General features: G+C 44.3%; 1 protein-coding gene across 1 annotated transcript in view; it reads right to left on the bottom strand.

Moving 5' to 3' along the window:
• The window catches only part of LOC141960856 (ral guanine nucleotide dissociation stimulator-like 1), a 50,171-nt gene that overhangs the window by 5,483 nt on the left and 32,049 nt on the right, over positions 1 to 12,639 (bottom strand). Inside the window, exons 8-14 of the mRNA XM_074907039.1 lie at positions 10,104 to 10,207; positions 8,848 to 8,932; positions 6,463 to 6,552; positions 4,528 to 4,614; positions 3,352 to 3,384; positions 1,746 to 1,867; positions 768 to 857 (exon numbers count right to left, since the gene is read on the bottom strand). Of these exons, the coding sequence (XP_074763140.1) occupies positions 768 to 857; positions 1,746 to 1,867; positions 3,352 to 3,384; positions 4,528 to 4,614; positions 6,463 to 6,552; positions 8,848 to 8,932; positions 10,104 to 10,207 (611 nt within the window). The remainder of the gene's footprint in view (positions 1 to 767; positions 858 to 1,745; positions 1,868 to 3,351; positions 3,385 to 4,527; positions 4,615 to 6,462; positions 6,553 to 8,847; positions 8,933 to 10,103; positions 10,208 to 12,639) is intronic.

Here is a 12,639-nt window from a genome sequence, read left to right as displayed (position 1 = left end):
TAGTGCTCTTAAATTCATCATCTCCCCACCTCATCTTGATCATGCCACTGGTATGCGGGAGTCCTTTCGTATCTCCTCTCGCATCAGGTTCAAATTTCTCACCTTTAAGTTAGTTTTACTTCCGCCCTTGATCTCTGCTTTCATTTCCTGCAGCTTGCCATGAATTCCTGCTAGTCTGTTCTTTCCTGTGTCTGCTTAGCTGCATGCCCCTGTTCTCCACCGCCTCCTGCTTGAACCTTTGCAGTATTAAACTCAATTGAACCATGTCCCCATGATTATTTTCCTTCTCTAACCTGAAGGCAGCTGGGCAGATTGTTTCTATTATCAAATGCCCTTTTGCTAACCTTAATTTTCAAATTAAAATCCTGCAAGGAATTTTTGCAAGTGTGAGCAAATTAGACTAATAATAGGCCAGACTTTATCCTCATCTACTCTGTTTTGCCTCTGCATTCAGGGAAGTCATTACACAATAGATATTGAATTTATAATCCAGCCCTAAAATGATTCCTTTTTCTGACACCTTAGGAAGGCTTTTTTGTCTCTAATCTCTTTCATCATTAATAATCCTCATGACTACTTATAACAACAGCAGCAGCAAGGACAGCTTCAGACAGAAGTCTGCATTTCTAGCTGATGGTGTCTCCTTAATGTACTGCAGTGGTCTGCATCCCCAGCCAGGTTTTTCAGCGGGTAAAACAAGCACTGCTTGTTTGATTTATTCAGGTTCATATTAACACACCAGATACCCTTTGCCCCATCGTACTCACAGGCTCAACCTCTTCACCACGCTTTTCCGAGGTTTCGGCGATGGGGTGCCAGTGTCAGCAGCTGCTTCAATCTCACGTGCAAGGTTGTAACTGCAGAACAGAGGGCACCCGGTTAATTTTGACAGACAAGACGATTAGTTAGGTATCTCAAAGCAGTAATACTCAAGATATTTGAGAAGCCTTCAGTTATTCCCACTTCACCAAAGGTTGCAACCCCACAAAGAGGAACACAGCGCGCTCTACACTTTACCCTGATGAAGGGGATATTTCACTTCTTTACAACAATTTTAAAAATTAGTGCTTTTTTGGATAACAGTCATCATTTTATTTAAAAAAAATAGTCAAGAAAATACTTAACATGTGAATCTTGGATAAGCTGACTTTTTTTCACTATGACTCAGTACAATGCAGTATGTATCTATGCTTACACTCTTAGTGCAGCAGAGTGGTATTCAGATACCTAGTGGAAATATTAGAGTGCAGAAAATAAATTGCCTTGCGTTGGTCTAGCAGCATGTACCGTAGCACAGAACTCAGCAGGGCTGCAAAACCCACCCCAAACACCCGGGAGACGTTTATCTGATGAGCGCTCAGCCAGCTCTGCGTTGCCTTGGCTACCTGCTGCCTGCATCCACCAGCCCAACGCTCAGTGCCTGCATCTCGACCTCCCCTAGGATCGGCCTCTGAGCGTGCCTCTGGGCATACAGACAGCCCAGACACAACAGACTATCAGATTTCAAAGTCAGAAGCCTCATTTCCAATCTCAAAAAAAAAAAAAAAATCCAGTTTCAAAAACCCCTGCTAAATGTTTAACAGGGTTTCTACAGCTGGTTAGCAGAAGACAGAGGTACTTCCACCCTCCTGGAGCAGCAGTACATGTAAGTCCCTGTAAGAGGACAGCTCAAGGCTGACACAACCTCCCTGCAGGGGGGTGTGGGCTAAGAAAAGCCTGCTTCGCCGGCTGGACTGAGAACCTACCTCTCCTCCTCAGTTAAATGCTCCTGTCTGCTCCACCACTGGAGGAATTTTGGGTCTGGTGTCAAGCAGTAGCTGTTACATGCAGACTGCAAGTGCATAATTTCGGCAATTACTTCAAATTCCTAAAAAAAAATAAAGAATCAAATGGGAATTCTAATTAAAAAACAACACAAACCCAAATTCACTCATTCATATACTAAACACAGGCAACAACAGATCCAGGACAAACTTCGTTTGACCTGAAGTTCAGTTTCAGTCGAGTGACTATTTCCAGAACCAGTTTTTCAAACAACGAAGTCTTGTCTTTTTTTTTTCCCCCCAGCATCCAAAATGTTTACTGAATTGTGACATTTTCAGAGAAGCACAAATCAGAAGACAAACACAAGGAATCGCACTTCACCACAGCGCTTTTCCCAAGTACTAACTGAAGTGCAATGCCAGTGCAAACCCACCGAACGGCAGCACTGCTGGTTGTTCCTCTAGGAACGAGGGTAGCAAAGGGTCATAAAGTCTTCAGATTACCCCACCTGCTGACCCCTGCTCGGGCCAGACCAGCTGTGAGAGACAAACCATGCCCTGTGCTTAGGTGGTTCTCAGACAGCAAGCGAGGGTAAATAATTAGGGGTGCCTGCGACGAAAGCAGAGAGTCTGATTGTCCCCGGCTTTTCACGTTGTGCACTCACACTTGCACCAGAGGAACATGAAATGCTACCCGTAACACGTGTGACTAGAACGTGCAGCTCTTCTCTAACTCCACCTGCACACACGCTTTGCCACAATAATTCTTAATACCCCCTCGTGTTAGAGGAGGTTATAGAATCGGGATGCAGGAATGCAGCTGAGTACTCGGCCTGGTTCAGAGGGCGGCTTTGCCACTGGTTTGTATGAAGCTGGACCGATGACCAACCAGAAGCTCCCGTATCCCGTTATTAGTACCCTGAGCCATGCAGCTGTACATGCAAGGCAAGTCCAAGAAGTGGTTTGTAGAGCTGGGAGCAGTTAAGGGGAGGAAATGGCTCCATCACAGCCAACTCCCAAGACTGCTTTCAGACCCCAGAATGGAGATTTGGCATGACTTCATTCAGACAGAACCTTTAACTCCTACATAACATTACTCATCTCTGACCAACGAGGATCAGGCTGAACAGAAAGACTGACAGCTTTTATTTCTCTGTCTCATCTGCAGCCTTTCACCTACAAATAGTTTACCGCAGCAGAAGGAAGATATTTACAAACTGTATCTTCTGGAAAGCAAAGGTCTCATGCCACCAGCTCTGTTTCAACACACAGGTCATACACATCTGTCACATTCCCATGAACACCAAAGGGAGGGAATGGGCATGCCCCGCATGTAATTCCCACGGAAGTAAGTGGCCTGCAGCTCCTCTTCCCCTACTGCACACATCTAAAAAGTAGGTTCTCGTTCTGCAGTTTGTTCACAGTTTGGCAGAAGCTCGCAGCATTTCAGGGGTCTATTCTTTCCTTGTGAACTTGCATTAAAATTCACAGCTGTTGTATATGCCCGAGCAATGACAAACGGCCTCGCCAAGAGAACGCTCTAGAAGAGGGTATCAGTAAACTAAAAATCACAGAACATTCAACTTACCCTTCGTCTCTTCTCAAAATTGATCAGGCCGCCCTGTTGGAAGGAAAGAGCAGGGATCAGAATAGAAGAACACAAGCTTAGTTGAACTTAATCACAAACAGCATGAAGTAGCAAGGCTAATGTAAAGCGCAGACGTGCCCCGAGCAAGGACCTTCTCCAAATACCTGTTTCCAGATCTGGTATAAACCACAGCACTCATACATCTGAGTCTCCAAGGGACAGCTGTCCTCACGGCCTATAGGGCAATCTGCCCCAGAAAAAAAGCCCAATGCAAGAATGCTCATAAAAGCTGTGTTGAGATCCGCTCTGAAGAATGCTAGTGGGATTTTGCACGGCAGAAACAAACTTGGCTCTTGCCTGTGCTGTGACTCTAGCAGTGTTCCCAGGGAGTTTCAGAAACACCAAGTAAACACAAAGCACGGACAGGAGGGAAACTGCCCCAAAGAAAATGGATGTACAGCAACCTTACGCAGGCCTGCTTCTGTGCAGTTCCGCCAAACAAACCACCACTAAAAACCCCAGCAACCACTGCCAGCCCAGGGAGAACTGTATTTGCCCATTCTTATCATAAATACCAACACCAGCACAACAAAGGCTGCAGTGTCTCTACTTATGGTTTCAAACACCTTTGAAAACTGGCCCCATCCTCAGTCTCTGTTAAACAACCAGACCCTCTTGCAGTCCTTTTTCCCTTCCTGTGCTAAATTGGTTCCCCCTGCTTGTTCAGCTAAAGAGAAACGAAAAAAAAACAAGTCTTCAATCACTTTAGGGCCCAGACACACCCGAGTCAATACCAAAGCTCTTCAGTGATCAGTCTGCAGTGCTGAATTTGTGATTGTGTGCATTTTACCAATTATTCACATAAATCTGCATGCCTAAAACGTTGTTTTCAGAAAAATGAAACAGAATAATGGAAAGCCTACTTTCTTCACATTTTCTAACCTAAGAAAACAAGACAAAATACAACGCTAAGCTTGTCCCTTCAGATAACAGCACTCCAATTCACACAAGATTCTTGTTGCTGATAAAACCGCATCTGGCTTCCTTTTTTTTGAAAACAGATTCCTCCATTTTTAAGAGCTGCAGAAGAACCCGGTAGAAGATACAGGAACAGACACGCTCAGTGCTGGGAAGGCAGGGAGGATATTTAGGATTCAAGAAATTGCCTTAATTTACCTCGATATAGTCCTGAAGTGCTGTGTCAAGCATGATGAGATCAGTGAGGAAGGTACCAAGAAAAGGTACCGTGCCTTGCATTACTGCCTGCAAATGATCAGAGCAACGTTGGATTAAATGATTGAGAAACGGTAATAATCAGAATGCTAGAATAGGCCTGTATAGGAGAATGAAATAAAAGCAGTCTGCTTAACCAAACAGTGGTCTTATCTTTTCTTTCATGGCATCCTCCTCAGTATCTAATCTACAATTCAAATCAAACTCGAATGACAGTGGGATGCTCTCACAGATATTGCCAAGTGGTTTTCTATTACCACACTGCCACCACACCCTGGTTTCTAACAGTGGGTCACCAGGAAACCCCGCCTGTGGAAGCAGCATCGAGCAGCAGGGACAGGGTCCCTCGGCTACCTGCTACAAGAGAAGGAGCCGGGGCATGCTCCCGGCTAGCCTGTTGAAGCAGTTTCTCTCTCTGCCTCATTCCAGTGGATTTTTACTTAATGGCGTATGCCACCTGACAGTCCAGTCAAATCAAGTCACAGTTGTCCTCCTCTAAGAAGTGACCATCTTCCTCAGCCATTCCTTTCATTTTGAGAGTAATTATTCACATTTTAAACTTCCTAGGCTGCTAGCAGTTGTAGAATTCAGGCTGCTTCTACACTTGTGAAGGAAACGCTTGTTTCTACCATCCAAAGGATCCATACTTTCTCCAGTCAAACAAATAGACAAAAAAGTCACATTCAGCACTTTTGCCTCCCTATCCCAGATTTCTCTCCGCCTGCCCTTTTAAATCTTTGCCAGCTTTGAGACAAAAGGCATTTTCACCAGCAGACTGGAAACTGGACACGTTTTACAAAGCAATCTCTGTAAAAGTCTGTGCAATTTTCAAGCTGGCATGTCAGAAGCTTCATGAGCTTGCTTCAAAGTAAATGCAATTGCTGCTCTGCCAGAGCTAATTTTCTTTTATCACAAGAATTCCAGTACTTACATTAGGTATCTTACTACATGAAAAAGTTTCCCTGTATTTCTCTCTAAAGGGTAACGAGAGTAGTTAACAGAATTAATTTCTTGTAGGACAGAAACAAGGCAGTTGAAAACGAAGAACACATGTCTGTATTCACCCATCTTTTATTACTCTTCTATGTGACAGATTTAGTAAACTTCTGGAAGACCTGAAACTGAGGCCAAACCCTTGTCTCAGGGTCCACCCCCAACAGCTGGTTGGGATGTGAAGCAAATGCAAGCGGGAGCAGCAAACCTGCCCACCCAGTTATCCCCTTGCAGGGGACAGGGGAAGATTGGTGCCAGGGAACATGACGTGGCCCCCGCGTACAACCACCGAATCCTGAAATCTCGGAGCGTTCCCAGCATCAGATCTCTGAACACACTGGCTATGCTGAAGCTTTGCACATCCGTTTCCTCCGGCCTTTCAGTACACAGGCGGGTGTTACTGGAGTAGGAGGACAGCTGGGCTGCGCTAAAAACCACAGCGGTTACAGCGTGGCAGCTCAGCGTAGGCCATACGGCTTGAGCAGGGTGCAGCACGGATCCCGCTTTGGAACCATCTTTATATACAGATGTATGGGGCGGGGGGAGGGGGGGGATATCATCTATATATATCTGCACTTTATATACACGCACACAGAGTATTACCTGCTTACTGCGACCCACAGCATAAGTGAAATACAGCTTTGCACAGGAACAAACACTCTGACTGCCTATTCAGTCTCAACCTTTTGCTTCCCTCGCTTTGCATCAGCTAATCTATAGCACTGATGTGATTGTTTTTCTTGACAGCGGCACTCTCAAGGTCTTTACCTACTGCACGCTCTCTTTGTTAAATACCTTTCTAGTTTTTGCTTCTTATATCATTCACCACTCAGGGTTAATCACGTTATCAGGTCAAAAAGGGGAGGAAAAGGACCCCAAACGCACCATATCTTTTTGAAGTTGCAGCCGCCTCCGTGTGCTTTCCGCATTTTCTTTCACACTGCTGTCCAGGTTGGCAAATTTGGATGTTCCTTCCTGTGAGTTACAAGAGAATTAAAGGCAATTAACAAAGGATCTAAGCGATAAGCTGGCAACTATGTTTGTGTAAAATAATTGCAAATACATTCAATGGGGCAAGCAAAAATATTTGCTGTATAGGTACATGCACGTGTACATACATGTGCTAATTTTCCGGGACTTGTACACTGACTGGGAATTGTGGACAAAATCCCACAAAATTACTAGAAGGGAGTTTTTCAGCAAAGTGGCTCTACTCTGGTCAAAGCTAAGAGCTGTTGAAAATCTCCTGGGAGTTTAAATCAGAGAAGCTTAGATGCACCTTCAGGTGGCCAGATGCTTCTCTGAACTCTATCCTGACACTCTCGACCTCAGGATTTCTGTTTAATTTCCTAATCAGGACTGCTACAAGTAAACATCTCTATCTTATGTAATGCTTGCTTGTTTTTCTCATGCCGCAACAGAGATGCAGCAACTACCCTCTGTAGCTTATTGACTAATCCAAAACCACGCAGGAAAACAAGGTAATAGGTTTTCATCTCCACAAGTCAAGCTCTCCTGTGAATGGAGGAGCTATTTCACAATAGATCTGTAGCCTTTATTTCCCTGGATCCCTACGGGATGCTGGGAGTTACTGTTACTGTCTCCAGTGGTTGGACAGGTGGGGCATGAATGATTATCAGTCTTTTTAAGAGGCACAAAACAACAGCCTGCACTTGGAAAGATCCTTTCATCACAACGTTTACTTCTCTCAGTCACAGTGAAGGAACAGATCAAACTCAAACTGTATTTCCTTCCTCGGCTGGAAAACAAGAGCAAATGAAAAACGAGTGTTGTCTCAGTGTCTTCAAGATACTGAAAGATAAACTGGAGATCCTCTAACAGCAGCCGGCGGGCAGGCACAGAACCTGAAACTGCAGCTTGCAGCAGAGCCATTGTTTGGGGAGGAGAGAACACAGCGCTCCCTCTCCGTGCCAAACAACCTGTGTCATGTGCCATTTTGTCTGCTTTACACTTACATTTGTAGGATGGATAGGCAAGGGCAAAGACAGCTTCCCTACAGACACTATTTACAGTGAAAGAAAACAAAGACTTTAGGGATTCAGTGGACATTCATCCTCCAATCGTTACAAAACAGTCCAAAAGGAGGAGTAGGAGAGAGGTTCTAGCTATTCTGTGGAATTTTTCTCCTCTCACTGCTTTCAAAATGTTTTGCAGATCTCCTTACGGCAGCTGGAGAGGGTGATTTGCTAGGAGCCAGAAGGTCTGGGCTCAGATTGAGTTGCTGTTGTGTCTTTTTAGTACTTAGGTTAATAAGCTGTTGTGAACACACATTTTCCCTCTATGCCTATTATTATCTCACCTGCTTTAAAATTTAGCTACAGGTGTTGATAAATGGATGATAAACAAAAGAGATTGACAGGTTTGAATGTGTTCACCCATCACTCCTGAGCAAAACACTGTGTCAAATACCAAGGCAAGGGGGTAAGGTACAAATGCCAGACTGACTGGATAGAACTGCCAAAAAATCAACTGGTCAGGAGGCAGTCTATAGAAACATTTTCATGCAGACAGAAAAAACTGCCACAAACATTCCATAGTTTCTACAGAATATAACCTTTCCCTGCTATTCTTCCTCACCCCTCTCAAGACCCAGAGCTTGTTGGCGTTCGCCCAGGAGAGTGCTCAAGTCAAACTGCTTCAGACAGAGCCTGCTTTGTTGTCCATCTGGCCACACACAGAGCAGGAAGCCTGTTCCTTCGAAATTCCCAGCCCTGTTTTCCAGTTCCAAGAAAGGTATGGGATGGTCAGATAAACATCTTGGTTTAATTCCTCAGCTGAAGCCGAGTGGCATTGTTCCAGTGAAGTCAAGAGCACTACAGCCGTGCAGCTCCATTTGGAGCTGCTCTGCACTCACCAGTGCAAACCAGAGCCTTTCCAGGTCTGCTCAGAGGGTGCACCAGCTAGCAGTTCAGACAATCACCCTGCCCAAGAGACGTCGAACTCCAGCAGTGGGGGCTCCAAGGCTCCTGACCTGCTGTCCTGTGAACAAGCCCTCACAGAAACTGTGCTGCTGCACCCTGCTCTGTGTGGGTATCCAAGCTCAGCAGGCTAACAGGAGCGTAGGTGCTTTCAGGAACAACAAAATCACCTCTCATCCCAGCAGAAAAGCACAGGTTTTACAGACCTCTCTTCCCTGAAGCACTGCCTACCGTAGTTCAGGGAGAGACGAGCTTTGACAGCTCCTTAGAAGAAGGGCTAACCTCAGCTTTGATTGAGATCACAAGCCTTGCAACTCAAGCTAATTCTCACCTTCAGCAGCAGCTGCCTGCTTGTCAAATAATTGTCGTGGTCTGAGAAGGTATCAGAGAGCTCTTCGAACATCAGCATCATGTCCCTGTATAGGAAAAGATTAAATCTTTTAGGTTATCAGAAAGCACTCTAATACAGATCAGATTACTGGTTTTTTCCTCATGAATCGTTAACAGTTGGGCATGTAAAAGATACCACCACCAAAACGCATCCAGTGAGATGCTGCACATCAACTAGGAACTTTCCTGGGATCTCCTGGTGCTCCCCGGTAACGCCAGCCTTATTTGACAGCAGCACAAGGAATGCCACAGGTACGCCGATCCTGGGCAGGGCTTTCAGTCACACTGAGGGGTATCAGATTGTTGTAAGGAAGCGGGTAAATGGATACAAAGCAACAGAAAAATAGCTGTGAGAGGTATCCTACGTTTTTGCCCTGTGCCACGCACTCAGGAAAGCCAGAAGCTTGTAACTGTGTGAGCCCCTTTCTATTACCCCACACTATAAACACAAGATGGCAACATCCTGATCAGCAACAGGAACACAGGGCGGCAGAAGGAAAGATCCACCTCTCCTAGTGGAAATGCAGAAGTATGCTGTGTGGCAGAGCAACGTTTCTCTTTGTTTATCAAAGACAAAGGAAAAAAACATAAATCTGTTTGTCACCAACTGAATGAGCAGAACACCATCTTTCCTACACAGCTTTCTGGTGTCTGTCTGGCATGCAGTAAATATGCCAGTTGCACAAAAAGGTATTCCCCTGTAAGAAATACCATCTTCAATACAGGCTTGGATTTTGTAGTTTGGGGATATGTTTTAAGGAAATGTCAGGACCAAGAGAGGATTAGTGAAGGTTTGTGGCAACGTTGACCTCCTCCAACTTCACAGTAGAGGAGACAACTGGCAAGCATCATGGTGGCCTTTTGCTGACCTTCCAAGAACCGTGTGCTTGTGCTGAGTCAGTAGGTAGTCCCATAGTTCTTCAAAATAGGTTGTGGAAGATCCAATACGCTATAAAGGACAGAAGAGACCCAGTACCCCTGAGGGCAGGTGGTCCCGTCAATATGAAAGAAGAGCTCACAGCAGACAGACCCAAAAAAAGGGGTCTGAGCCTCACAGGAATGAGAGTATCTTCTAAGAGGACACTTGTCCATGAAGGAGCAGAATAGGAAGACCGAGAAGAACAAGATGGAAAGAAAGAGCACGGAGCTTTTTGTCTTTGTTTGGGGCTAGCCACAGGGGCAGAGGGGGATGCTTACTTTGAAACACACACCCAGGTCTTCTTCAGCCGATAGATGGAGTTGGATTGCAGTGCTGAAATGATGGCCCTCAAGGAGGAAAAATTCTTCAGGATCCTACATTCCTGTGAAAGGGGTGGTTAGAGATACAGGAGCATGTAATGTCAGCATTACGAATATGTTAGTGCTCTTCTGTTTGACTGGTGTCATGCTCGCTACACATTCTCACTGCTAAGCAGGCAGCTGTACAAATATGGAGCATCAAAAATATCACTCCCCCCCGCCACCCCCCCCAGCCAACAAACACTTTATGGGCTTTGGCATTTATATCTTGTTTTCCTCACTTTCATGTATTTGTGGTGATGTTGCAGTGGTACAGCTTCCAGTTGTCCCAGTAAAAATAAAAGTGGAACTGAGTCCATGAAGCCAGGCTAAAAAGCACAAATATTACACTTCTTAAAAAACTCTTTATAGTTACCAATCCCTTTTACCCTTTAGAGGAAAAAACAGGCTTTGCCTCTTTATATGTGGTATTAAAAATGTAAACCCTCAATCATCTAAGCGTCAATTAAAAATAAAGACATGCAAAGGAATAACCTGTTATTCAAGTACGTGCACACTGTTCAAGAGAAAAAAACTTCCCAGCTTTTCCAGAGTCAGTACCAAATCCTAACAGAGGGACTGGTTCATAGGCATTTCTTACAGTTTCTCTGGGGGAAAAGGTTGGATGGAAAAGGATACTGAAAAACCTAGTTCTCAAAAAGACAGCACAGATTCCTGGTAAAGCAGATGCAAGCAAGGAGGAGAGGGAAAGTCTGGCCTGAGACTCTTCAAGGAACTCCTGTAAATCTGTTGGTGGCTCATGAACTAGAACGCCCGGGCACCACAGACTTAAACTCTTGCAAATACAAGCTCTCACTAACAGGTGTCCGTACATGCAAATTAACAGACAAAACACGTGCCCATTTGACTGTTGCATGTAGATGAGAATATATCCAAATCCAAACTACAATTCCACTTTGCAAATTTTGATGGGACTCATTATTACACTAATAATGCTGAATATGTAAAGGATCCTTACAGTGAAAATAGACATACTTTATTTCCTTTGTAGGACTGAATCAATGTAAAGCAACCTTAACATAAACAAAAGTCAGACCTTGGTATATCAGCAACTCTGTTCACAAGTTGCATTAAAATTGACTGAACAACTAAGGCAAGTACATTTACTCCCTTTTATTTACCTAAAAAAAAAAATAAAAAAAAAAAATCTTTGGGCAACTTAGGAGGCTACATTTAACAAAGTGTGGTTTAAGAAGACTGACTAGGCACACCGCAGCACTTGAAGCAGGTTAGCAGTTAGGCTAGATGAAGACCAAGTTCACAATCACGTGGTAGGACATGCAAGACCTGAAAGCTCTTCTTGCAAACTTTGCAGCCAAAGGAACCACGTAACGGCTCTTCTTCAGAGACCGACACATTTAAGAACAAGACCCTGCTTTCTTTAAGTTCAACTTGAAATTCAGACCGGGGAGAACAGGGATTGAGAGGCACAAATTCTCAGCACTGAGATTTCTCAAACACAGGAGTTTGCACTGGAAGATCCAATTTGGAACCATCTTGACTTAACTGCACGTTGCATAATCTAAAGCATATTGTTGCAGGACGAGGTTGCGGGACAAGACACACACCAATATGGTTAACAGTCAAGCTCCAAAGTTTATGAGAAAAACAAGTCCTTATATATTCTTGTACATTCTAAAAATAACGGTAAACCCGTGTGCTGCTCTAGCGCATGCCCATTTCAAAAACTAGTTCCTGTCAGCACTTTCAATAAGGACTACTAACCGCGGGCAGCCGGTAGATAAGTTTCTGCTTTGCTATTTTAAAGGAATCCCTTCTTATCTGTTTCTTCCATAACAAGCACAAATTCTTTTGCTTTTAGCCATCATCAGTCTAGACGCCATTAGTCTTCCAACACAAGTGCATCATTAATTCAGACGTCGTTAATCTCCTAACCCAAATACTGATGATACATCTACATTGTCAGTGACGCAGAAGGTTCACGACCAGGCATACGCACCCACAGCACATTAGGAATTCAATCCTGGATTTGGTGTTCTCAATGATTTAACTGATTGCAGACTAAACTTTAGCAAGCTTTCATTTACATATAGGAAGAATTTTTAAGACTGCTCTGAATAACATTGTTTCATGCTGTGCCCTTCACAGGGGGGAAACCAGAAAGAATACTGTGCAGAAGCAACTTTGAGTTTAAAAGATTAAGCATAACAGGGTAGTAACGATTTCAACGTTCCTTTTCAGTTTTAAAGAAAAAATTGTGTGAGTAAAATTGGCTGCTCCTGCTCAGGAACCCCAGATCTAGGTGGAGCAGAGAGGGCTGGCAGTTCGGAAAAGTATTCGGTTTATCCTGTAAACCAAGAAACTGGATCCAAAAGTCACGAACAAATAACAAACGTGGAACTCCACGCTGCTTAGTTACAGAGTCAGCAGTCTGGGAATAACTGCACTTTAATGAGGGGATTATTTTCTAATT

This window comes from Athene noctua, chromosome 5 (genome assembly GCF_965140245.1).
Source record: "Athene noctua chromosome 5, bAthNoc1.hap1.1, whole genome shotgun sequence".
NCBI classification, from domain to species: Eukaryota; Metazoa; Chordata; class Aves; order Strigiformes; family Strigidae; genus Athene; species Athene noctua.
Note: the sequence above shows the minus strand (reverse complement) of the source record. Positions and strands in the feature narration are given on the sequence as shown.